The 26,886-nt window shown below is 35.9% G+C and overlaps 1 protein-coding gene across 1 annotated transcript in view; it reads left to right on the top strand.

The window, feature by feature from the left end:
- Nucleotides 1-834: 834 nt before the first annotated feature.
- Nucleotides 835-26,886, top strand: part of mei-41 (ATR serine/threonine kinase meiotic 41) — a 245,650-nt gene continuing 219,598 nt past the window's right edge. The window contains exons 1-6 of the mRNA XM_090370340.1: nt 835-890; nt 1,231-1,289; nt 10,391-10,489; nt 13,107-13,221; nt 16,907-17,174; nt 23,929-24,003. Of these exons, the coding sequence (XP_090226466.1) occupies nt 835-890; nt 1,231-1,289; nt 10,391-10,489; nt 13,107-13,221; nt 16,907-17,174; nt 23,929-24,003 (672 nt within the window). The remainder of the gene's footprint in view (nt 891-1,230; nt 1,290-10,390; nt 10,490-13,106; nt 13,222-16,906; nt 17,175-23,928; nt 24,004-26,886) is intronic.

The following is a 26,886-nucleotide window of genomic DNA, read 5'->3' as shown; positions in this document are numbered from 1 at the left end:
TTATAATTGATTGTCTGTAACTTTCCCATGCTTGTTTCTTTTGCCCTGTTAAACTCTTAACCTTAACCAGTCATTGACTTTGGAATCTTAGGCTTATGGAACTTGGCCACTGGTATGAATACATTTTTGGTTTTGAGGATAAATGAATATTTCCCGTAGCATATTTTTATCTGACGTCGTAAAGTTATTCCTGCAGTTAATTGGCCCCAAGAAATATCTAATTCCATTATAGTGTGCTTGATGGATTCCTTGGTATTTAATATCAGAATTGAAAGAATCCAACTTAATGTGTGTTCTGTTTTTCTTGAATGGTATGAATGAAAAAGAGATGCCTTCTTATAACACATAGTGAATAGAGATGAATCCTAGGTGCACTATTACATACCAGAAAGCAAACAGAAGTTCAGAGTGATGCTGTACTGGCCCACCTTGATTGACACACGCTTCTTGATTAGACCGGGGTTCGAGCCCGTCACCACCAAATGCGGAGGATGCGGAAAGGTCAGGGAATGACCACCGCATATCCCGGAACAATATGGCCTTAGTTGCTAATGCTCCTAAAAACCAAATAACAAACAAACAAACCCACCTTGATTGAAGAAAGTCTATACCCAAGCATCAGCTGGGAAAGTGTTACTCACTGCATTCTGATAATAAAGGAGTGATTCTAGAACCTTATTTGGAGAACAGAGAAACAGTGACAACTGACAAATACTGTGATGCACTTCTGAACCAATTTGAAAGAAATGTGGTGTCGTTTGATGTTGGGCATTATTATTCTGCAGGCATGACAATGTCCATATTCACACTTCCTATTCTGTAATAAATCGGATAATGGAGATGGAGGTTGGGGTATTGTCCAATCCTCCATATTTACTAGATTTAGCTCCGTATGAGTATCACTATTTTTGGCCACTAAAAGATGCACCAGGAGGATGGCACTCCTTGTCACAAAAACTTCTTTTGAGGAATCCAGGCATTACTGCAACATTGGAGAAAGTCTGCCAAACATAATGGGGATTACATTGAAGGTTGACATGCATAGTTTCTTGTTGTTTGTGAAATACAACTTTTATTTATTTTTTGCAATTTTCATTTGAATCACCTTTGTATTATCTGCATCCTTCTGAGGTGCTTTTCTTGGTTCCTGTGTTTGTAATTGTGTTTTAACCTAATAACAGTATATTTTGTAAATATTTTGCATTACAGTTTCTTTTTGTTTTCTTTCAGATCAGTCAAAAAGGACTATTCATTTAAGTTATGTATAAAATGTAATGCATGTGATGATAGTAAGTATTAATTGTATTTATTTTTGTTATGTGTAAATTGCAGTATATATGATATAGTGAGTATTAAGGAAGCATTAGCATTAGCATTAGTAGAGGCATTTGATGCAAGAAAGCAAGCTTATGCAGCATCAGCCAAAAAAAAAAAAAAAAAAAAAAATAAAGTAAAAAAAATAAATAAAAAATAACCACTTCCACTTCACCCCTCTGTTCGTTCGAAATACTTGTCCAACTGAGCCTTAAACTTATTTAGGCTATCAACTTCCACGACAAGGGATGGAAGTCTGTTCCACTAACCAACCACCCGCTGGCTAAAGGCAAATTTCCGCACATCTATCCTACATCTGTCTTTCCTCAATTTGAACTTATGCCCTCTCAGGTGATTATTCTGAGCAAGAGGAAGAATCCCATCAGCATTGAGCATGCTCAAACCATTCAAGGCTTTGTACACCTCTATCAGATCACCTCGCTGGTGCCTAGTCTCCAGACACTGTAATTTGCAAAACTTAAGCCTTTCTTCGTAAGAGCACCCCTTTGTTCCATTCACTAATCTTGTTGCTCTTCTCTGTACTCGTTCCAGCAGCTCGACATCCTTCTTGAAATGAGGCCTCCAGACCTGTATACAGTACTCTAGGTGTGGCCTGACCATTGCCTTATACAAGGGAATAATCACCTCCTTATCCCTGCTAGAAATATTCCTATATATCATTGACAATACACCATGAGCTACTCTTGCAGCCCGTCTGCACTGCTCAGAGAACTTCATATCTGCCTGCACAACCACCCCCAGGTCCCTTTCATTCTCTACCACTCTCAGTGTAGTACCACAGAGTTGATACGTTGCTCTGGGGTTGCTGTTTCCCATATGTAGTACTTTACATTTGTCAATGTTAAACTTCATTTGCCACCTCTCAGCCCATCTGCTCAACCTTTCCAGATCCTGTTGCAGCAGCATAGTGTCAGTAGTGTCCTTGACAACCCTGCCAACCTTCGTATCGTCTGCAAACTTGGACATTAAGCTTGATATACCATCATCAATATCATTTATAAATACAGAGAACAATAAAGGACCCAATACTGAACCCTGAGGACCACCACTAATAACATTAGTCCACGATGAGCAGTGTCCATTGATTACCACTCTCTGTCTTCTCCCCCTCAACCACCCCTTTATCCATAGCAGCAATTTGCCTCCAATGCCACACTGCTCCAATTTTTGCAGCAGTCTTCCATGTGCAACAGTATCAAAAGCCTTTCTAAGATCCAAGTATATAATATCAAAGTTATTCCCTGCATCCAGTTCTTTTGTGACTGCATCATAGTATCCAATCAAGTTGGTCAAGCAAGACTTCCCCTTAACAAAACCATGCTGTGTCTGAGCTATAACTGAAGTCTTGTCTAAATGATCCTGCAGTGCTTCTTTAACCAGTGCCTCCATTAATTTTCCGGGAACAGAAGTTAAACTCACAGGTCTATAATTACTTGTGTCAGCCTTTGATCCTCCCTTGTGAATTGGGGTCACATTTGCACATCTCCAGTCCATGGGTACCTCCCCTGAGTCCAAGGAAGCTCGCATAATTATGGCTAAGGGTTTGCTTACTTCCTTTGCTGCCTCCTTTAATATAACTGGATAGATCCCATCCACCCCAGGTGCCTTTCTTGTATTTATCTTCAACAATTTCTCCTCCACTTTACTCTCAGTTATTACAAGATTCTCTAGCTTACTGCCAGAGTTGAATACACCTCTGGCATTCCTCTCGCTGAATAACTCCTCATGTGTGAATGTCGATGCGAAATATTCATTTAGTTTGTTAGCTACCTGAGCAGGGTCATCAACAGTTGACCCATCAATATCAAGTGGACCAATCTGATTCATCCCCTTCCTTCTAGAGTTTACATAAGTAAAGAACTCTTTGCTGTTTTTCTTCGCATCCCTTGCCAAGGATCTCTCGTAATCTGCCTTCGCCTGCCTAACCTCCTTTGTAACTTGGTTACAGATCAACTTGTATCTATCATAGGCTTCTGTGTCACGTGTTAATTTGTATGTATCCCATGCATTTTTCTTCTCTGCCATATGCCTCATTAGTTCATCTGACATCCATTTAGGCCTAAACCTTGAACAATATTTCTTAGTTGGTATGTAAAGCCTAGTAGCTTGCAAGATAAGTTCTTTGAATGCTTCCCATTTTGAATTTGCTGTTGGTAACATCATCAGTTGATCCCACTGTATAGAATTTAAATACTGTCTCAGTCCATCGTAGTCGCCTTTACGAAAGCAATACCCCTTCCCTTTACCCCTAATGGTAGTTACCTCTTTGAGTAACTCCCACTTCAGAACACTGTGATCACTGCCACTTAGTGGTTCATTTATCTGCAGATTCTTAATGCATGAAGAATCACTACTGATAATCAAATCAAGAGTATTACTCCCTCTAGTTGCCTCCCGAACATGCTGATGTAGAAAACAATCATCCAATAAATCCACAAAAGCCTTGCTAGTGTGTGAGTGACCAGCCCCCAAATTCCAGTCAATATCTGGGAAATTAAAATCTCCAATTATAAGACTCTCTGATTTACTGGCCCACTCTATTTCTCTGTACAGTTTCTTATTATACTCATCAGAGTCATTAGGCCTATAGCACACTCCTACTCTCAATTTTGATCTCCCAATGCTTATGTCACACCAAACTGACTCGACACTGCACTGTCCAGCAATGTCGACTGGCTTCACTTCCTTGGATTTTATGTGTTTCTTAACTAATAGCATAACCCCTCCTCCCTTCCTATCCTATCTATCCTTTCTGTAGACATTGTACTCCCCAAATTCCAGTTCTGCATTCCTTATATCTGTGTGACACCACGTCTCTGAAATCCCAACAATATCTGCCTTTGATGTTTTGAGCAATAACTCAAATTCATCAAATTTACTTACTAAACTCCTAGCATTGGTGTACACGCAAGTATACATGCACCTGCTCTTCCTCTTAGCCACCCTAACACAACCCATGTGTTTACTTGTACCCTCATTATTCCCAGCAGTCTCTGTAATATCCTGCATCTTATTTTCCAGGCTGCAAAATTGAAGATCATTATTGAATTTAAAATTAAGCAATGCAGCATGTGGGTTATTTAATTAGATTCACAAATATTTGAATGAAATAAATATACAGGATGTCTCAAAAATATTGGTACAAACGTTTAGGGGAGGTAAGTAACATCTAAAGGAATGTGAATTGCATAGGAACCCATAACCGGAAACGTCACTGCAAGTCGGTACATGGCGCTGTTCATCAGTTCGCGAGAGGGAAAATTTCTGGTTTACTCATTCAAGCAGTAGTCGCCGCACGAAGAGCATGCATTGATATATGAACTGTGAGCTGGCAGACATGCACCTGGTGTATGGATTAGCAGAGGGCAATGGATGAGCCGCTGAACGAATTTATGGAGAACGCTTCCCAGACAGACATGTACCGAACCACCATTTGTTTGCATGTGTGCATCAAAATTTGCACGATTATGGGTCATTTAGAGGTAACAGGAGCAGTGCAGGCAGACCACGTTCGAACTCCTGCAATGGAAGAAAGTGTGTTGAATGCCGTCCAGAATAATCCTACTACCAGCACACGTGCCATTGCCTCTGCCTTAGGAGTGTCTTGTTGCAGTGTACAGTGTGTTTGGTGCGACGATTCCTTACACCCCTTTCATATCCAAAGATTTCAGTTACTGCTCTCCCCAAGATCATCCTGCACGTGTGGCTTTTGTGCTGTGGTTTCTCCAAGAAAGTGTTCAAGACTTGAATTTTCCAGCATATGTTTTGTTCACGGATGAGGCTTATTTCACTTGGGAAGGCTTATTCAATCAGCACAATGCTCATGTGTGGGCTCACGACAATCCACGTGCCTCCGTAGCCAGGTGGGAAGGAGCAGCAGTTTCACAAATATGTGTGGTCTCAATTCCAATCTCGATGAAGTCCAAAATATGCCAAACCCAACTTACTTTTTCTGACAGAATCCCATTTATTGGTTGATTCAACCACTACACATTTCAGTTATCCTAATTATTTGCCATGTCATTCCTTTCACTTCAAAAGTGGTGCTTGTGCATGTGTCTGTTCTGATATTCCCTGTTCGAGACTTAGTAATTTGCAATCTCCTCTCTTCAATCTTCTCTGTATTAAAATCTCTATACCCCATTTTGTCAGATCCATCTGTTGTCTCTATTATTCAGATTCATTTTGTTGCCTCCATCTGTCGTAACAGTGAGGTAATTTTCCTTGGTAATTTTAATGTTCACAACTCCAGCTTGCTTCCATTTTCTAGTCACACGACACAGACCCAGCAGGATGAGATGCTGGGGCTTTTGCAATTACTAATGACCTCTTGATCTTCTCACATACAACCCGTCCAAGTACACAGTCAAAGTGTCCTCCAAGCATCTCAGGTCACAATATAGTGATGGTCTCTTCTCCAGTGGAGCCTTTCTCTTAGGGCCATTCTCTGCCTCGTGATGTTTGGCATTACAAGAATTCAAAATGGGATGACCTGCAAGATTTTTGTTCCTCTTTTGCTTGTTTGGATTACTGTTTTAAATCTTCTCATATCAGTTAATGCTTGCTCAGATTGTGTCAGTGAAATTATTCTTGTTGGGATGAAATCTTTTATTTCACACTCTACCTTAACATCTTGTCCTTTTTAAATCTTGGTTTCCAATCAATGTGCTAAGGCTGTACAAGATAAGAATGTTACTTATTGCAGTTGGCATGCATCCAAATCTTTAGGTTCATTTTCTGCCTACACCAAAGCTTGTAACAGTTGTGAACCAGTTATTAATCAGTTTAAACTAGATTTTCAACAGGCTAAGAATAGAAAACTTGTTTTTTTTTCCAAACAGTATTTGATCATTCTGTTTCTTGCCAAAGGTACTAGCCACAAATTTTGCCCATCTGTACTGCCACCCCTGTTAGAACCTGATGGTTCTTTTGTATTGATCATCTTGGTAAACTACCTCCTACCATTCTTAGTACACTCCACTCAATGCATCCTCTAGTCTTCCATCAAAAGGATGTCAGAAGAATTTTAACAATCTTGATGCCAAGGAAGCACTGGGTCCTGATGGTATTTCTCTACTTTTGCTCCTGAACTTACTCCTGTTCTGTGTCACCTTTTTACATTCTCTTATTTCAGTGGTGTTTTTCCTTCTGCTTGGAAATTTGCTCATATCCAGTCATTTCATAAAAAGGGTGACAAATCTCTTCCATCCAATTAGTGTCCCATTGCACTTACTTCTACTCTTTCTAAATGAGTGGAGAAATCCATTAACCACTAACTCCTAAACTATCTATAAACTTTCCATTTGATCAATGATTGCCAATATGGATTCTGTCAGTGTCAATTACTGGTGATATTTGGCTTATGTTACCCATCTGTGGACAAATTCAACGGAAAAGTTTGGTGAAACTCAAGCAGTTGCTCTTGATATTTAAGGCTTTTGATTATGTTTGGCATGAAGCTCTTCTAAATAAGCTTCCATCTTATGGATTGCTGCTGACTGTTTTTGTAATTGGGTATTCAGTTTTCTGCCTGATTGCTCACTGTGAGCGAAGGTAGATAGCTCTCTGTCTTCTAACTTCTTCACTAATGCTTTGACCCAAGGTTCATTTCTTTCTCCCACTCTTTTCCTTTTTATAATAATGACCTTCCATTGACTGGGAATCCTATCCATAGTTTTGCTGATGATGGCACATTGCATTCCACCTTCCAGTTTGAAAAACCTTGCCCTGCACAAACAGCTTCAACTTCTCAAACATCTACTACCAATTCCTTAAATGCTGATCTTCAGGTAATTCTGCAATGGGCCAAAGTTAATTTTGACCCATTTAAAGTTCCTATGCTTATCTTTGATGACACTCAGTTTTCTAGACAAGATTGCATATCTCTAATGGGGATTATCCTGACTTCTGATCTCTCTTGGCATAAGCACATCACAAATATTTGTTCCTCTGCATCTAAAAAACTGGGTTTTCTCTTTTGCTCTTGGCATTACTTTTCTTCTGAAGAGCTACTCACTCTAAAATCTCAAATCTGCCCTACCATGGAATATTGTTCCCACATCTGGGGCACGCCCCCCCATTACCCCTCTCAGTCTTCTAGACTCCATTCAGAAGAGGGCAATTAGGTTAATTAATGAACCATCTCTTACAAGGTCTCTTCACTCTCATAGACATTCTGTTTCTGCTACATGTCTTTAGAGATACTTCAAAGGGAACTTTTCTAAATTGACTTCTATAATTCCTCCTCTTTCTTCCAAACTAGCCCAACAGTAAAAAGATGCCACAATTAGTCAACATCCTTTTACTGTCCAACTTCAAACTCACAGAACCAACTTTTCTTCTTCTTGATTTCCTCCTTCAACTTCTGTTTCTGGAACAACCTCACTTCACATGTATTTCCTAAAAATTATAATCTTCTGAGAAATTCAATTCTAATATTGACAAGTATCTTCTTTCATCTTCCAAATTAGATTTGAATTTCTAGTCTAATATCAACAGTTTTGGTACTCATAGTACCAAGTACTATAGGTTCTAATGTCTATCATGTTTGGAGTATTCATTAAAAAACACATACACACACACACACACACATATATATATATATATATATATATATATATATAAAATGTCATGGTACTGTTTACTTAGATTCCTAAGAATTTTAAATATTTTTAACTACTGTAACATCTTTTGTCATTTTTCAAATAACATGGGTGGAAATTCTTCATCAAACTTTAGCTTAAAGTGTTTCCTCCTCTTTTAATGTCTTGAAGAGGGTATCAAGCTCTACACATTTTTACTGCCTTCCTCTTCTTCTGCAGCAGTGCTTAATGAGACTAGAGTATATCCTTTATACTTCTCAATTTTTGATGGATGCTCAGATTGGCATTTATACTCTGAGAATTTATTTAGGGCCTCTCCAATCTTGTTGATATTTCTCATGAAAACGTCTTTTGTAAGTTCACACATAGGTTCTTTCTCATATATCCACCTCTTGACCTTAACAAACAAGGCCAAATTCTTCATACAGCTATATTATCTCTTGATTAAAAAGTTGTTCTTTGTATGACTCCAGCAATTCCACTACATCTGTTTCCTCTACTTTGTGGAAGCTACCTTGAACAAGTTGAACACTTTACTAATGAACTTTTTTCATTGCATCATCAAGCTTAAAGCCTCAAAAATGCATTAATTGAGGAAGCAATTTTTTTCCATACACCATTCATGCATTATTGAGACACCTCCTTCTGAACTTCAGATGTGTTGTCTGTGGGATGTTTAATATTTATAGATATCCAAAATTATTTCATAGTGGCCTTATTTTTACTGTCAGTTTCTCAGCAAGCTTTTCAAAAGTTTTTCTAACTGAATATGCTTTATAAGTAGAAATTACACTTTGATCCATTGGCTGGAGAAGTGCTTTCATGTTGCACGGTGTGGAGGCAGAAAACTTTGTTTGGATATTTTTGTGCAGTGGTAGAATGTTTTAGAGCATTACCTAATACCAACATAATCATGAAATCCATATTTTCAGTCATACAGCATTCTTTAAGTCAAGGATTTTCAAATTATGGGTGGTAACCCCTGGAGGGTGCAGTGAGAAACTTGGGGTTTTTTGTAAAATTTTTTGTTTATATCCAATGAAATTTTTTTTTTATCTTATGCAGTAAGATTCTGTCATTGTTTTATTTGATATATAGATTAAAATTCAATTATTAAAAGTAATTAGTTTATCCATTTCATTCCCAACTCTAAACCGATTGAAATCATTAATTTTATTTATTGGGAGTTGGGGGAATGGGTAAGATTCACAAAAATTCATTCATTATTTTAGGGAGTTGTGATATTGCAAATTTTGAGAATCCCTGCCTTAAGTTCATTGTGCAGTAAATCATTCACTAAATATTGGTCCTGAAATCCAACTCGTGGACCTCCAGTAAACATGAAGGGATGACTTGAGAAAACCCTTTAATGTCCTTGGATTTTCAGTACAGTAGATCACAACTGGGTTCAACTTTTTGTTACCATTTGTGTTTCACCCTAATATCACTGTTAGACAATCCTTGCTGCCTTAAACCCAAAGCCCTTTTTTGTTCATCTCTCCAGATGTATGCTTATATTTTTCTGAAACAAACCCATCTCATTGACAATAAATGTGTGTTTCATTATATAACCACCTTCTTCACTTATTTTAAAAATATTTTTGGGAAATTGTTCTGTAGCTACCATAGGTGAATTAGCTACCTTTCTCTTAAGCTGTATGCTATGAAGCTGCATGAGCTAGTATGCAGTGTGCACAATGCTTCTACTCACTTATGATCATGGAGAAATTGCGTTAAGCCAAATGATCATTTGCATTACTCAAAAACCAGCCCATCCTTAAAAACTGTTAAATTCATCTTGATGGAATTTGTATTTTTGGAGACTAGGTATTTAAGGTATTCTTGTTTTTTGAGGCAGTCTCCAGGTTTCCTCTATGAGCCACAGTAGCATCTGAAAAGCAAATATGCCAAAGCTGGCAAATGCGAGTAAGTGTTGGTGTGTAAAGTTTATGTGTGTGTTATGTTGAGTGCCGGCACCTGGCAACTTTGCAACCAAGGGGCAGCAAACACCTGGTCCACTGCCCCCTGACTCCCATCCCATGCCACATGGATGGGAGTCAGGGGGCAGTGACCACCAACAGGCAGAGACTCTTAGTGGGATAACAAGTTTTCTTGTTATCCCAATAAATAAGTAAAATGAAAAGGAAGGAACTAACCTGAGAAGTAGGAGTAAGGAAATGGATGGGAAAGAATAAAAGCAAGGGGATGAAAGAAATAGGCATCCCCAGAAAAGGAAGAAAGCAAGAGTTTAAAGAGTAAAGAATATAAGACATTAGTGGACAAAACTTATGCAAAAAAAAAAAAAACCCTTCTGGATTTAATTTTTCGGTTAATATTTTTCCTGTGTAATATATATATATATATATATATATATATATATAAAAAGAACTATTGTTACTATAATTCAGTTGTTTCAGCAATGATTTCTATGATTTGACTTTTCCTCCATCTAGAAAATGGCCATTCAGTTGAGAACACGAGAACAGCCTCTTCATATTTGTCTGATGTTTTCCTAGCTTTGCTGGAGAATCATGATAGGACTGTTCGTGAAGGTAAAAGTTTTTTATAATTTAAATGGTCACAAATAAAATATATATTTTATGGATTTTTTATTTTATTTCATGTTTGTAGAATTACTAAAAATATCAAAATTTAGCCAAGCACATCTTTTAAAAGTTTATATATGTTTTAAAAATGAATTTAACTTACCTTTTGAACAAACGTGGTATACAGATCGTGCACGCATGCACACACCACACACACACCATTATATGTGGCTTATATTGGCTTTTGCTAGTCTAAAGTGTTTCAAAGATATGCTTGGAGTTCCTATTTGAGTGTGACAAACTTCTGGCATCCCTTTCCCTAAAGAATTCCTCATGTGCAAATGTAGATATAAAATATCTATTCAGCCTGTTAGAAACCTGAGCAGGATCATCAACATCAAATGGATCAATATGATTCAACCCCTTCCTTCTACTGTTATATAAGTAAAAAAGTCTTTGCTGCTTTTTTATTTGGCATTCTTTGCCAGAGTCTTCTCATAATCTGCCTTGACTTCCTTAACCTCCTTTGTGACTTGATTGCAGACTAGTTTATATCTACCATAGGCTTTTCTATCACCTAATAACTTATATGTATCCCATGCATTTTTCTTCTCTGCCTTGTGTCTCAATAGCTCATCTGCCATCCACTTAGGTCTAAGCCTTGAGCATCATTTCTTAGTTGTTTTGAAAATCATAGTAGCTTCCTTGATTATTTCTCTGAATGCTTTCCGTTTAGAATTTTTTGGTGATAATAACATTAGTTGGTCCACTATATAGAATTGAAAAACTGTCTGAGACCACTGTAGTCTTTTTTATAAAAGCAAAAACCCTTCCTTAATAAGACATTCTAATTTACTTGCCCACTCTTTTTCTGTGTACAGTTGTTCATTGTACTCATCACGGTCATTCAGCCTATAACACACTCCTACTCTTGTTTTTTTTTCCCCAGCACTTATGTCACACCAAACTGACTCAACGTTGCACTGGCCACCCATGTCAACTGGATGAACTGCCTTAGATTTTGCATTTCTTAACTAAGAGCATACACCCCCATCCTGTTGAAAAACTGCAACGTATACAAATGGCATAAACACAAGCCATTGTGATGATAAAGCATTGCTAAAGGCAAAAATTTATTGTTTGAGGATGCTGCTTTGAAGGAAAGGTTGTTTTCAGGTGCCTACATTTACTCAGTTTTGGGGAAAAAAAATTTCTGAAAACTTTTTGAATATAACATGTATTTTTCAGTATAGATGTATATTCCAGTTCATGATTATTGCATATCACTGTAGTATGTTGAAGGTGTTCAGTTCAATTTTACTATGATAAGCGTAGTACAAATGGTTTTGCATTGTGATGTTGGATTGTGTACTTGTTCTTCTTGAGAATTCTTACCCTGAATCTTCAATCTGAAAAAAAAAAAATAAATAAATAAAAAAATAGCTTTCATGAGTAGTTTAAAAATGTATTAAGATAGCGTAGCTTAATTTTCAGCACTTACTTCTTGAATGATCCACTTGGATGTAAAGTGATTATAGAAGACACAGTTAATGTGAATAAGAATCCTATTTATACATAATCATAGCTATAAACATAATTACAATTTTGAATTTATTAAAGATTTGAAATAATCAATTAAAAAAATTAATTAAAAAAATTAAAACTATTAAAATATGCACGAGAAGGAGGGAACATTATTAATCCATTCAGAACTATTTCCATCTTAATTTATTTTATTTCATATGATGTGATCAATACATGAAGGAACCAGTTTTTTCTTGCTTCCTTCGTGTATCGTGGCTGGGATATCCAACCAACCGATTGGTTTGGCACCATCGTGATATCCAGCCCGAGGCGAGAATCAAACTCGCGACCTTTGGGTTGCCAGGCAGGCACTTTACCTACCCAGCTAGCCCGGTCGGCTCCATCTTAATGATTTTAATTGACAACCTTGAAATGGAATGTACATTCCCTCCTTCTCGCGCTTATTTTAATAGTTTTAATTTTTTTTAATTAATTTTTTTTAAAAAATAATTATTTCAAATCCTTAATAAATTCCAAATTGTAATCGCATTTATAGCTATGATTATGTATAAATAGGATTCTTATTCACATTAACTATGTGTCTTCTATAATCACTTTATATCCAAGCAGATCATTCAAGAGTTAAGTGCTGAAAATTAAGCTATGCTATCTTAATACATTAGTCATTATACTACAGCACTTAAGAAAGGTCCTAAAACTTGTGATTGGTAGTTTAAAAATATAACAGTAGAAAATTCCTACACATTACACACACACACACACACACACACACACACACACACACACACACACACACACACACACACACACACACACACACATTTGCGCGCACCTCCGTAGCCAGGTGGGAAGGAGCAGCAGTGCGTTGCACACGCTTCTTGATTAGACCGGGGTTCGAGCCCCGTCACCACCAAATACGGAGGATGCGGAAAGGTCAGGAATGACCACCGCATATCCCGGAGCAATATGGCCTTAGTTGCTAATGCTCCTAAAAAACCAAATAACTAACTAACTAAATAACACACACACACACATGCAGTGTTAATTGTTAAAAATATAATTCATTTTATTTTAACAGGAATATTCATCAGTTTTCCTTCATACTTTATGCATAATGATATAAATGAGAAACTTCTGGTGGGATGTCTAAAATTGGTGGTTGATGAAGATTATGATATTCGTATTCTCTTCAGGTATTGTTGTAGATTTTATTTGATTACTTAGCTGCATTCCAATCCAAAATGTATTCTGCATTTGAGTTATTACATATTATAGAAATATTATTTTGATCTTATGGTTATATTTTTTGATCTTAAATATATAACAATTTTATAGGCTCTTGCAACTTTTTTTTTCATTATACAAAGTATTTTATTTAAATGTATATATGGATTGAAAGATAAATTTCTTTTCAGTGAAAAATTTTTTTACCACTTTTAATTATTCCAGCAGTTTGTTTTAAGTGTTAAGTGGAGTGTTAAGTTTGCATTAAGTACATCTCATATTAATCACAATATGAGATGTAACTTAAATGATGCCGCTATTGCAAATTTGCTAATCTATAATTGGCTGTGTATAAATGATGCAAGTGCACTAAGATATACATAAAATTTTTCACTGTTAGTAAAATTTAAAAAGTTAATATAATTATAATTGTATTTTTTTCTTTGTAACTGTATTTAAGGATATTTTATAAGCAACAGTATGTCTATTAGCTTCAGTTTGTTAATTTATCTCTTTAGTGAATATAACAGCTGCACTTTCCCACTGAATTTTGATGAAATACAGTCAATCCTCATATAACACGGTAGTTGTGTTCCTAGAAACCCCCGTGCAATGCAAGATCATGCAATATAAATAACAGGCCCTATGAGAAAAATAGGGTTAGGTGCTGACCACACAAGGTTGAACACACATTGGTAAACAAAACATTACCAAACACAATAAATAATCGTAATAAAATACGTGTTTGTGTAATAATAAGTATTTTATTATGATTATTACATAATAAAATATTGCTAATGCTTTTGCTTCTATCATAAGCAGACTTGTTCTTTGTTTGATCCTCTATCCAAACAGATAACAGAGGCTCCATCTCTTCAAATTCTTCTTGTCTTGATCTAATGGCTTTTGTTACACTTTGAATTGTTTCTACTATAAAAGTTGCTTTTATTTTCTCTGAATTCTTGCTAATTGTTCTCAGTGTTGCCTCATTTAGACCTGTAGCACGCACAATATCACGTTCTTTCATTTCGATCAAAGCATTTCACAATTTCTTATTTTTCCTCTAACAATTTTGTTTTTCTTTTTCTCTCTGAATCCTGTAGTATCTTCACCAGGATGCTTCCTTTTCGCACTTTTTTCAAATATTTTATTCATTTTTAGGCAATAAAGCACAATTACAGTATAAAAAGAACAAATGAGAACCAATGCTTGATACACATAAACAAAGCAGCACACATGCAGCAACTGAATAAACAATGCAGTAAAGGTACAAACACACTATTATCATCTCACACTAGCTCACATTTTACTAAAGCACATTTCTGGAGGCCACTACCATAAAACAATAAAAACAACTTATAATTTCCTGTTCATTGAGCATTCCTGCTAGTGGAATCTGTTATAAACGGGTAGTAAACTCGATCTAATTGCATGATAATACTGATAGCTGGAATTCTACTATTACTACTACTATCTGAACATGCACAGTCTATTTAGTATTTATTCTATTCCTAATGTTTATATTATGTTTGCATTTCTGTATGTATGTACTTTTACTTGCTGAGGAAGAGATTCATCACCCTGAAAGCTTCTTGTATTAATCTTAACTTATTATTAAATTATCTTAGTTACTGCCTCCACTGGCCTTACTGTATTATTCTTCACTTAAACTATGGAAACCACTGCCAGAGGCCCATTCTCCTTTATATATACACAATTTTTGCCCGATCATTGTGATCTTGTCTTCGTAATGTAGCATTAGCCACAAAACATTAAGTTTGATGAATAGGATGAGGAGTGTGAAAGGGATTTATTAATCACTTTATTGGAAAGGTTTAAAATAAACTACAAGTAACAGAGATAAGGGTTTCCTAAACTTAACAGAAGTTTCAAGCTCTGTTTAGCTATTTTATAAACAAAAATAAATAAAATTCTGTTTTTCTTGATACTGTTGAGACCAGAAGAGTGTACATATTGATTGTGACTGCATATTGAATAATTATTAATTTCAGCCAGATTTTTAGTGCTACAGTTCACAACAGGCCATGCACTTTTTGTGGCAGCATGCAGGTTTGAACCCGCAACCTCGTCTGATCTAACCACAGAATTGTGTCCAGCTTTAGGCTCTTACATTAAAGATTTAAAAAGGAGTTTAAAACTGTTTTATAGTTGTTAAAGCTTAAGTAACAGTCATCTCCTTGTAATTTCATCAAGGACTTTTACATCAATGAATAATTAATTCATTTCTTCCTTCCTTTAAAAAGAAGCCCTCTTGACACTTTACTGACTTCAAAGAAAATGCTTTGGATTTTCAGCATGTTATTTCATGTAGGAAAAGTATTTTTTTCTATTTTCAGCTTAAAAATTCTTGTGAAATGTTATACAGTTGTAGTTCAAATACTTATCAAATGCTGCATCAAATGTGGTTCTATTGCATGTGGGTTAGCATGCCAAAGAACCACTCTTGGCAAACATTACAAGAAGATCTGTTTTATCCCCAAAACTAGAGCTGAGAAAGATATGCACTGCAGTAGTGTGTGTAAGCTGATGGATAAAATGTTTTTACCTCTTTACTGTCATCAGAAGCATGACTATATGAAACTTTTTATCAGGAATTATTGTGTATGCATGAGTAAATGGGGATAATCTTTTTTTCAACATTGACCTGTATTTGTTAAGTAAATCTTCTGATCTCCTACACAAAATGTCATTAGTGCCAACGTGTACAGTGATATCACCTTTTGTGCCCTTAAAAGATGATATCTGCTCTACAACGTTATCAACTTTTGCTGCTGGCAGAAGGCGCCTCCGTAGCCAGGTGGGAAGGAGCAGCAGTGCGCAGCACACGCTTCTTGATTAGACCGGGGTTCGAGCCCGTCACCACCAAATACGGAGGATGCGGAAAGGTCAGGGAATGACCACCGCATATCCCGGAGCAATATGGCCTTAGTTGCTAATGCTCCTAAAAACCAAATAACAACAACAGCTGCTGGCAGATACACCCTGGTCCTATTCCACGTATCCTTTTTGCACAGTATATTTCCCAATTTTTTGACAATTGAGTCACCGACAATAACTAGCTTCTGTGGGACCAGCACATTCTACCCTGAAGATTGCCGCTGTGTTGACTGGTGCACAAGAGTGAGCTCTCGTGTTGAGCTCACTGTAACATGCATACAAGACATGAATCATACTTGATGAATTAGAAGAAAGATCAGGCTTATTGTATCTTACATCACTTCTCAGTTTCAAAATCCACATAGCAAATAATGTAAAAAAACATTATCTAAAAGTACCTTTTTTTTTAAAGCCTTCAGCATGATGATTCATTATGAGATGGAAAGACATGCAGAGATATCCAAACATAAAGGCCACAATAAGAGTGACTATTTGGGATATGGTGCTGGAAACACTTGATAATAAGAATGCAATTATATTGAAAAGATACTTAAAAAAAAAAAAATTTGTTTTGGTGTCTGTGAAGTTAAACTCTTCTATTTAGTTTCAAACATAATTATTGCGATTTTTACACATGCTTATTGACATCTCTTTGTTATTTACATTAGAAGAAAATATATTTTGTTTAGTAATAATTTTTGTCCAAAATGTGACTATTTTCTGTATTTTTGAGGATTTATTTTCTTTAAATGCTAGTAACAATATTAAGCAGTTGATCAGACCTCAGCAAGTGCAAAATAAAAGTTGGACTTCTGATATGGATAATTTGCTAATTTCTAAACTGAAAACAGCATTGCTATCAGCAAAGAAGCAGAACAACATTAGGCTTATGGAAACTATCCTTCTCACAGTTGGTCAGTTAGGACAAGTTGCAGATGATGGATTACTTCTTATAGTTATTATTAGCCTTTTGGAGAGTTTGCTTTCTTCTTTTCCCTTAGTTATTGCAGTTGCTAATCAGCAGGTAAGTGAAATTAATATATATATTTATATATATATATATATATATATATATATATATAAATGAGTTTTCAATGTAATTCTCTAAAGAAAAGTTTAAAGAGTCACATAAAAAAAGAGGTAAACAGTAGATGAAATAGTTTCGGTGAAAGCAAAATTAATAAATTAGGTATGACAGATGGTATGATTAGGTATGATTAATTTAATTTAATATTAATACATATTATATTAATATATATATATATATTTTTTTTGGAATAATTTCATGCTCTAATTTTAACGTACAGATATGAATAATGAATATTATAAAGTTTCTAAGTGTAGAATTTTCATCTCTTTCATGTTTGCATCTAGGCTCCCAACCTGTGGTACAATTGACCCTTTACATTAATAGAACTTAAAGAATAGTTAAACAGATCTTCCATTAGTGCCGCAGGCCCAAATGGCATTCATTACATTATTTTCAAACATTTACTTGAAAAGGACTCGTGTACCCTGTTGATTTTCTATAATCGGAGGTTCTCTGAAAATGCCTATCCTTCTTGGTTCCATTCCTTTATTATTGCCTTACCAAAACGAGGCAACGACCCTTCTTTGGTTTAAAATCTTCCTTGGCCAATATTTCTTATGAGCTGCATGGGTAAAATTTTAAAAAGGATGTATCATACAAGGCTCATATGGATCCTGGAATCACAGAACCTTCTGACAGATCATCAGTATGGCTTTCGGACGAACAGATTGAACCTGGACATACTTATCAAAGCTGAATCTCATATCTACAATGTCTTTGTCATGAAACAACATCTAATCATGGTCAACTTAAATGTTGAAAAGGCATATGACGCTACCTGCCATCATGATATTATTATTATGGATCTTTACTATCTAGGGCTAAGGGGCCATTTGTCCAAAATAATTCGGAATATCCTGTTCCTGCATTCTTTTCAGGTCTCATATCAAAACGTACTGTCTACATTACACATTTAGGAGAAAAGTGACCTACAGGGATCGATACTTAGTGCAACTTTATTTGCAATTCAAGTTAGCAAAGTGACACAAAATATACTAAAAACTGTTGAAACTTATATGTATACTGATGATTATCATTTCCTGTCAGTCTCAAAGTATGAACATTATTGAATGACAGCTCCAACTCTCCATAACCAAAACAGAATCTGGGCCTCATGCAATGGGTATCAACTAATAGAAACGAAATCCACTGACACCCACTTTTGCAAGTGAGGCTCACCACCTCGATCCTAAACTACATATAAACAATATTTCGATCCCACATGTTAATACTATAAGATTTCTTGGACTGATATTAGACAGCAAGCTAAATTTCCATCACATCACTCATTTACAAACTACATGTCTAAAGCATTTGAATATACTTTGATTAGTCTCGTCCATCTTGTGGGAAGTTGATTGGTATATTTTGCTGCATCTCTACAGAACTTTAATCTGCTCATGCCTAGATTACAGTTGCCCAGTATATGGCTCTACCAGGAGCAGTAATTTACAATGGCTAAATGTAATCCAGCACAACACCCTGAGGACTGCCCTGGGTGTTTTCAGGACTTCTACAATCCAATCTATACATAGAAGCATATGATCCTCCATTACACCTTCATATAAAAACATACTGTTTATCTAAGCTGCTAAGATTTAGGGTTTTCCATCACATCCCAGTTGGGAGTATCTGTATAATATTCTATGGTAGTAAGCCACATGAAAAATCAATCTACCTTACTCAGGATTAAAGAGCTTGTTCAGAGTTGGAATGTCGAATTAAGTAATGTTTTTCAGGACACAGCTGTACCTGTTCCACCTTGAATATACATTTCTGCCTCTTATGATATTAGACACTTTCACCAGTGGGGAAGAATTTTATATCTCCCTGCAATATCAGGCAGTTTCATTCATCTCACACTACTCTAGACTCCAAGGCCTGTGAAATATATACTGCTGGATTGAAAACGTACAGTGTGGTAGGTGTTGCAGCAGTTTTTCCTTCATTTACAGTTACAGCCTCATTACTGGTAGCAAGCAGTACAGGTGACCCCTGCTTAACGCTGATAATTCATTCCAGAAAAACAAAGCGCTAAGTGAGCGGCGCATTCCAATAAGGTAACATATGTATTTGTGAGTTGTGGTCAGTGCCATAGGATATTTCCTAATCAATAATAAATGGTAGTGAGAAGATGCACAAATGTCAGTCAAAATATTTAATATTCAAATATTTTTACATATAAAATATTCTGCATTACATACGTATATAATTATGTGGTAACTATTTACATATCAAAATTAAACTTAAAATTCCAATTAAAATCATGAATTTAATCGATCTAAATTGATTTTAATTGATTTAATTTAATTGATGAATTTAATCATGAAAAATGTGTCGATTTTGGGTTGTACTTTGGCCCTCTTCCTAGTAAACTAAAAGGAGTTTTAATTTTAAATCCCCCCATAGCGTTACCACCCAACAATAAAGTCAACCGATCCTTCGTCGCTTTGAAACCTGGCATGTTTTTTTCTTCTTTCAATATGAAACTTCTTTTGGGCATTCGTTTCCAAAAAAAGTCCTGCTTCATCTATGTTAAAAACTTGTTGAGAAGTATAACACATAATACCCCTCTTCAGTAATTTTAACCAGTTCTTTTTTGAAAGTTTTGGCTCCTTGATCTGCACTTGTGGCTTCTCCCTGGATTTTAAATCTATTCAACCAGCCTTTACTAGTTTTAAATAGTCCCACATTTTTTTTTCTTTTAGGTGAGTTTTCTTCAGATCATCATATAAGCTAATCTCTCTCTCTCTCTCTCTTATAATATTTAACCTAACTGAATTCTGCATTGGATATTATCTTCAATAAAATTAAAGTCTATCCATTTCAATCCTGCTAGCCGGCCTAGCCCTAGTTGCTTGCAGTGGAACAGCTGTCTTTCCTGCTGCTAAAATTAATTCTTTATTTTTATAATTGTTCTTACAGTTAAACCTGCCAGTCCTAAATTATGGCACATATCTGCTTGTCGTTGACCAGAATTTATTCGCTTTAAAACGTCTAATTTAATTTTCAAATTCAGTCTTCATACTGCTTCCAGATGTTGTTGTTGCTTTTTCATTGTTATCCACCATTATTAACTCTTTGAAAATGTAACTGCATTGGTTGCATTAATTATGATACAATGTTCGAGTAAACTGTCCATTATGCATGATGTCTAATACTGTACTGAGTGATGACTAGACTTCAGATAAATGCATATAACGCAAATATTACAAGCAATATACTTGATCATTTTTTAAACTGTTGATCTCGGAACTACGTAACAAGTCACTGTACTGCAATTAAATTAGCATGTGAGAAAATTTCACTGAGCGTGGGAAACTTTTTAATGCTGTTTTGCTATTCATTTTCAAGCTATCGACTCCATTAAATGAATAAAACGATTTCATTAAATATGCCAAATATGCAATCTGTAAAAGAGCGTTATAGTGATTTGTGACAGAATTATAGTCAGATACTGGTTATAATATAAGAACAGCATTATAGCAAATCAGCGTAAAGCGAACCGCGTTATAACGAGGGCCTACTGTATGTTAATCAGCATTCATGGCATATAGTTCACTGCTGAACTATATGCCATGAAGTTAGCCCTAGTAAGATTATTGATCTTACCTTTTCACCAGCCATAATTTACACCGACTCTCTCACTGCAGTCTCTGCCATAAGGAAAAATTTCTCATCTTATCTAGAAATGCATTTACTCCCAGGTGCTCTCCTGCAGTGAGTCCACTCAGTCAATAAAATGTTGCTGGATCCTGGGCCATTTTGGCAGTTAGGGAAATGAAAGTGCTGAGCTTGTTGCTAAATACCCTCACTCTCTTACAACATCTTCAGGTTTCTTACACTGACTGTAAGCCTATAATTCACCAATCCTGTTACAGTAATTGGTCACAGTGCTGGAAAAGTAATACCAACAATAAAATTTACCAGATAAAGCAAGGTCTAAAGTTGTGGCCCTCTGGCTTCTGACAAAATAGGTGAAAGGAAGTGGTATTGGCAAGACTCAGAATTGGGCATGCCCATCTTACATATTTCTTTCTTTTATTGAGAGATAATCCTCTCCAGTGCTCATCCTGTCATAGTCAACTTATGTCACATCATTTACTGGTTGATTATTCCTACAGTTTAGCCTCGGTAGCCTTGTGTTGTTAAATCCAATACCAATAACAACCTAACCTGTGGTCTATGTACCCCAGGGGATCTTTGAAGTTAGTACTGGGAGTGGGGGAAGATCCACAAGCATCTTTTAAATAGAGTAAGCCATTAGTCAGTTTGTGCATTATCCATGCTGGTTTTTCAGTTTATTTTTTGTTATTTGAAATTCAGGATTTCTTTTCTTATTTTTTCCAGAGTTATTAATTAATGAAAAACAGTTTGATGGGTAGCTGGAATCTTTAAAAAAATTTCGAGCCCATGGGAGAAAATAATAAGTAAGATAAGGGGTTCTTTTTGATGAAAAGGTTAAGAACTAATATTAATCATTCTTAATAAGAATAATTAATGAGACAAACCTTTAGTTTGTGTCCAGAAAACTTAGTTGAAGATTTTGATTAATATCAATAGAAACTAAAATAAATAGAAGCAGAAGATGGGAGGGTTCATTTATGTGGATAGTTATCGTATAGTTTACGGTTGACACCATAGAGACGGTAAATATAATATATATGTAAGGGGAACAAGAACAGAACTTACCAAAATCCAAAAGGTGTGAAGAATAACTAACACTAGGAACATTAAATTATTATATAGGTCATAAACTAGTGATATCTAACAAAAAAAAAAAAAAATCTAGAAACTTCCAGATAAAATGTAATTTAGTGGCATCTAATGTAGGGGAGAAAAAGAGTGCATACATTGTATAGAAAACATCATACATAATAATATGTAGCCATATTATTTCTGTGAAACAGAGAACCCCTTATTGCTATTTTTCTTTCAGTTTGGGTGGTTAACCCCAGACAAAGTTACCTAGATTGTGGGTATGCAATGATAAGTTTTGTATATTATCCTTTTGTACATTATATTATCCTATGCATTTTATATAAATCTATCTAGGTATATATCTTAATATGATTATCTTACTGTAATCTTTCCTATGATATTATAAAAATATGATATATATTTACACTTATATTAATAAATAAATATATATAAAATGTATATGTGCCCATATATACATATATATACTCAGTGATTCTTGAATTATCACAACCTACCTAATACCATGTTGGGCACTGTTTGCATGAATAACAGCCTCCATTCGCCTAGGCATTGATTCCACTAGATGGTCTGATGACATCTGTAATTATCTGCAGCCATGCTGCCTGCCTTCAAAGCTTTCCACAGTATTGGAATAGATGATGCTTCTGTGTCCATATGCCTCACTTTCCATTCCAAAACATCCCACAAGTGTTCAGTTGGATTGAGGTCATGCAAATTTGGAAACCAATCAAGATGGTGATATCTTCTGTGTTCTTCAAACCACTCATGCCCAATGACATGGCACATTATCATGCCATGTCATTGGGCCTGCTGGTAGACCTCATCAGTGAAACATTGGTTGATATGCACTAGTGGTCCTGATTCTTGCCAGCAAAACATGCCCCATATTAAGCAACCACGGGCATCTGCCTGGCTAATGGGCACCATGCATGATGGGTCCATGGACTCATGTTGCTTGAAGGCATCCATTGGTGTGTTGCACCAGGCATTTGGACTTGTCTAACTAGCATGTTGACACCATAGCATTTGCCGTTGACAATTAGCAGCAAGGAGAGGGTGTCTCTGTGGAACTCCCACACTTCTGATTGTGCAATGCATCATCATTTGGGATATTGTTCTTGCATCTCCCATATTGTATATTGGTGTCAGCTGTTGCACAGTGACCTGCTATTGAGCCCATACAATGTGCTGCACCCTTCGCTCACCACGAACATCTGCCTTTCGTAGTCTTTTACAGTTCTCTTGGCAGGAGGTAGTTTGGCCCATTTGATACGTTTCATTGTATACCCTAGCCACAGTGTGCTATGAGAAACTGACAAGACATGCCATTTCTGATATGGAGAAGCAACCTGCATGAGCTTCCACATTCATGCCTTTTGAAACTCCGTGTTATCTGTACTGTCTCATAACTTTATTACTTTGACTTGCACAACCAGATGCAAATGCTCTAGCGTACGAAGCTGTTTGACTTTTTATAATGTGAGCTATGCAATATAATCCATTACGGATGGAGTGGTCATAATTCATTAATCACTGAGTGAATGTGATGAATAAAATTCCTGTTATTAATTGCTTAATACAATTAATCTAAATAAGAAATCTAAGTGAAACATAATTATTCAAAGTACTAATAGTTAGCTGACCGGGCTAGCCGAGTGGGTAAAGTACCTGCTCGGCAACCCAAAAGGTCGCGGGTTCGATTCCCGCCTCGGGCTTGGATCAAAGTACTGAAAAAACCTTGGGAGGTGCAATATGGCCACAGAAGCCGATGCGCCAACAACTACCAAATCAAAAAAAAAAAAAAAAAAAAAAAAGTACTAATAGTGTAATAAATTAGAAATGAGTTCAAAACTGAAAGTGATAACCTTATGAAAATAATAACTGTGATGTTTATTACATTAAATAAATGTTTTGTAAAAATTGTCTGATATCTGTTTTTTCTGTTTCTTTTTGTGTTTTTTTTTAGTTAAAAGAAGTTTCTCATAAAAGAGGAATAAAAATGGCAGATTTATTAAAAACTTTTAAACAGCCAATATGTAAGGTAAGTTGATGCTTTATCACTTATTGTTATTATTTATGGAAAACCTTTAACCCTTTCTACATCAAGTTAAAGTTTAAAATTATATTGTGGTTATCCATGATAACCAGAATATAATTGTAAAATATTATTAATAAGAACTATTTCATTATTCACCACATCCACTCACCTGAACTTTTCTCTTTTGACTATTCAAATGAAGGGAGGAATTGCAGTTGAATTTATTATGATAGTTAGTATAATTATCTATAATAGTTAGTATAAAGTCTGTTTGTTGAAATTTAATTTTTAAATCTAGCTCCTTTATAATCACTTCATAGTAGTTTATCTGGTTGGTCAAGCAAGATTTTCCTTTTACAACACTATTTGTGATCCATTTAGAATATGTCTTCCAAGATGATCCTGTAATGCATCCTTTACCATAAATTCCATGGCCTTTCCAGCCACTGAAGTTAAACTGCCAGTCTGTAGTTATCCATCTCATCCTTAGCGACCCCTACGCCCCTTTTAGATTTGCAAGTTTGTGAGATTGTTTTTAAAGACCTTATAATTAATCTTAATGGATTGATGCACTCTTGTGCAGCCTTATTCAGTATGACTAGTGAATGCCATGTATGTGGGGTTTTACCCACTTTCAAGTGCACTAGTTTTTTGTTAATTTCATTCATTGTTCTCTTTAGGGCAATATAGTCTCTTACCACAATCAGATCCTATATCTTAATGCTGCCATATTTTTGATGTTATCCAGAATACTAGTGATGAGAGATCTAGGATATTCATGCTCCCCCCCCCCCCTTGTACTCTTCCTGACCTGTTGATGTTTCCTTTGCAGCATTGAATGAAATGGGCTGGGATTTTTAATATTTTGGCTGAGTAGTGTAAGTTTAACATTATAATGTTTATATGCATGAATTGAGCTACATTTTCATTCTCTGCATATAAATAGGTCACTAAACTGAACAAGTAGTAGTCTGCTTGATTAAGACAAAAGTTTGATGCAATGTTATTCATTTTCATAGTTCGAGGCTATCACAGTAAACTCCTTTGGTGTTGCACTACTAATGACTAATACTTCTCTTAGGAGAAGTATATCATTAGTAAAGTAGTGCCACTTCCATGGCTGTTTCAGTGAGTTTTGGTACCACAGCATAGGAGGCAGGTACCCATTGCAAACCTGATAATCCAGTTGTGATTTAATTCACAATTATTGAGGAATTTCAAAAGTCCAACATTAGTAATTTAGTGCAAAAACCTCATTTTTATCTTATGTTAGTTCATTTTATCAATACCTTGTCTTAATTGAACAAGCTATTGCTTGTTCTGTTTATCAGGTTTTTTAAGTAAAGCACATGAAAATGCCGCTCTGTTTTAAGTGTGATTTATTCTGAGATAGATGTGTAACTTTTATTTTAAATTATTAATGTTTCAGTAATACAGGTAGTCGTCGACTTACGACCTATGCGCTTTACGACTGATCGACTTACGACTGCTACTGCATCTCGCACTGCGTTTCAGTCTGAACTGAGCATACATACAAGATTGTTGCTAGGAAGAATGCTATACGCACATCAACCCTCTCTTAATGCAGTCCTCTCAAATTTTTCTACTACACTCACACGCCCTATCCGTGTGGTCCCCGAAGCCTAATGGGAACGGTTGTGCATGTAGCGTCAGCCCAGTAACGTGTTTGGCGTGAATAAGCTAGTCTTAATCCGTTTAGTCAGCTTTGCCATCACAGTCGAACAAAACATCTTACCGATGTATGTATGTCGTGATTCATGCGTCTCGATCTCTGTTTGCATACATTACGTTCACTATTGTTGGTTCAGTTATATTTGTGTTACAATTAGCATTTTTTTAAAACCCCTAAACATGTCAACCAAGAGGAAAGTGCCTTTGTCTACTCCTAGACCTGTCAAGAAAGAAAGAAAGGCCATTGATTTAGACACAAAATTGAAAGTGATCAAGCAGCATGAAGAAGGAAATAAGGTGAATGCGATCGCATGTGATTTTAAGTTATCTCATTCTACAGTGTCGACGATTTTGAAAGACAAAGAAAGGATTCGTGAAGTTATTAAAGGTTCGGCACCTATACGAGCAACAGTGATAACCAAACAACGTACAGGTCCCATCCATGAAATGGAAAAATTATTGTTTCTTTGGATGGAAGATCAGATACAGAAGCAAACACCCTTAAGCCTTCTTACAGTGCAGTCGAAGGTTAGAAGTCTCTTTCAGATGCTGAAGAAACATGCCGGAAAAGATTATACTCAGACATTTATAGCAATTACAGGATGGTTCGAAAGATTCAAAAGAAGATTCAACCTTCATAGGGTTCGAGTTACTGGAGAATCAGCAAGTGCAGATGTGGAAGGAGCTCAAGAGTTTGTTAAAAGTCTGGATGAAATAATTACGAAAGGAGGGTATCAACCAGAGCAGCTTTTCAATGTGGATGAGACTGGATTGTTGTGGAAAAGGATGCCAGAATGCACTTACATTCACCAAGAAGCCAAAAGCATGCCTGGTGCACTTAAAGATAGGCTGACTTTGCTCCTTGGCGGGAACATTGCAGATTTTAAACTGAAGCCTTTTTTAATTTATCATTCTGAAAATCCCCGTGAATTCAAGAATGTAAACAAGCACACTCTGCCTGTATACTTCCGTTCAAAATGAAAAGCCTGGATGACTCAAACATTGTTTGAAGACTGGTTTCTAAATTGTTTTGTACCTCAAGTTTGTGAATATTGCTTCGAGAAAGAAATTCTTTTCAAAATTGTATTAATCTTAGATAATGCACCTGGCCATCCACCTCACCTAGACCACCTCCATCCAGATGTAAAAGTTCTTTATTTGCCACCAAATACAACTCCACTCATTCAGCCTATG

The sequence above is a fragment of the Mastigoproctus giganteus genome, chromosome 3, assembly GCF_048544385.1.
Source record: "Mastigoproctus giganteus isolate SK-2022 chromosome 3, ASM4854438v1, whole genome shotgun sequence".
Taxonomy (NCBI): domain Eukaryota; kingdom Metazoa; phylum Arthropoda; class Arachnida; order Uropygi; family Thelyphonidae; genus Mastigoproctus; species Mastigoproctus giganteus.
The sequence above is the reverse complement of the archived record's forward strand: the minus strand, read 5'-3'. Positions and strand labels throughout refer to the sequence as shown.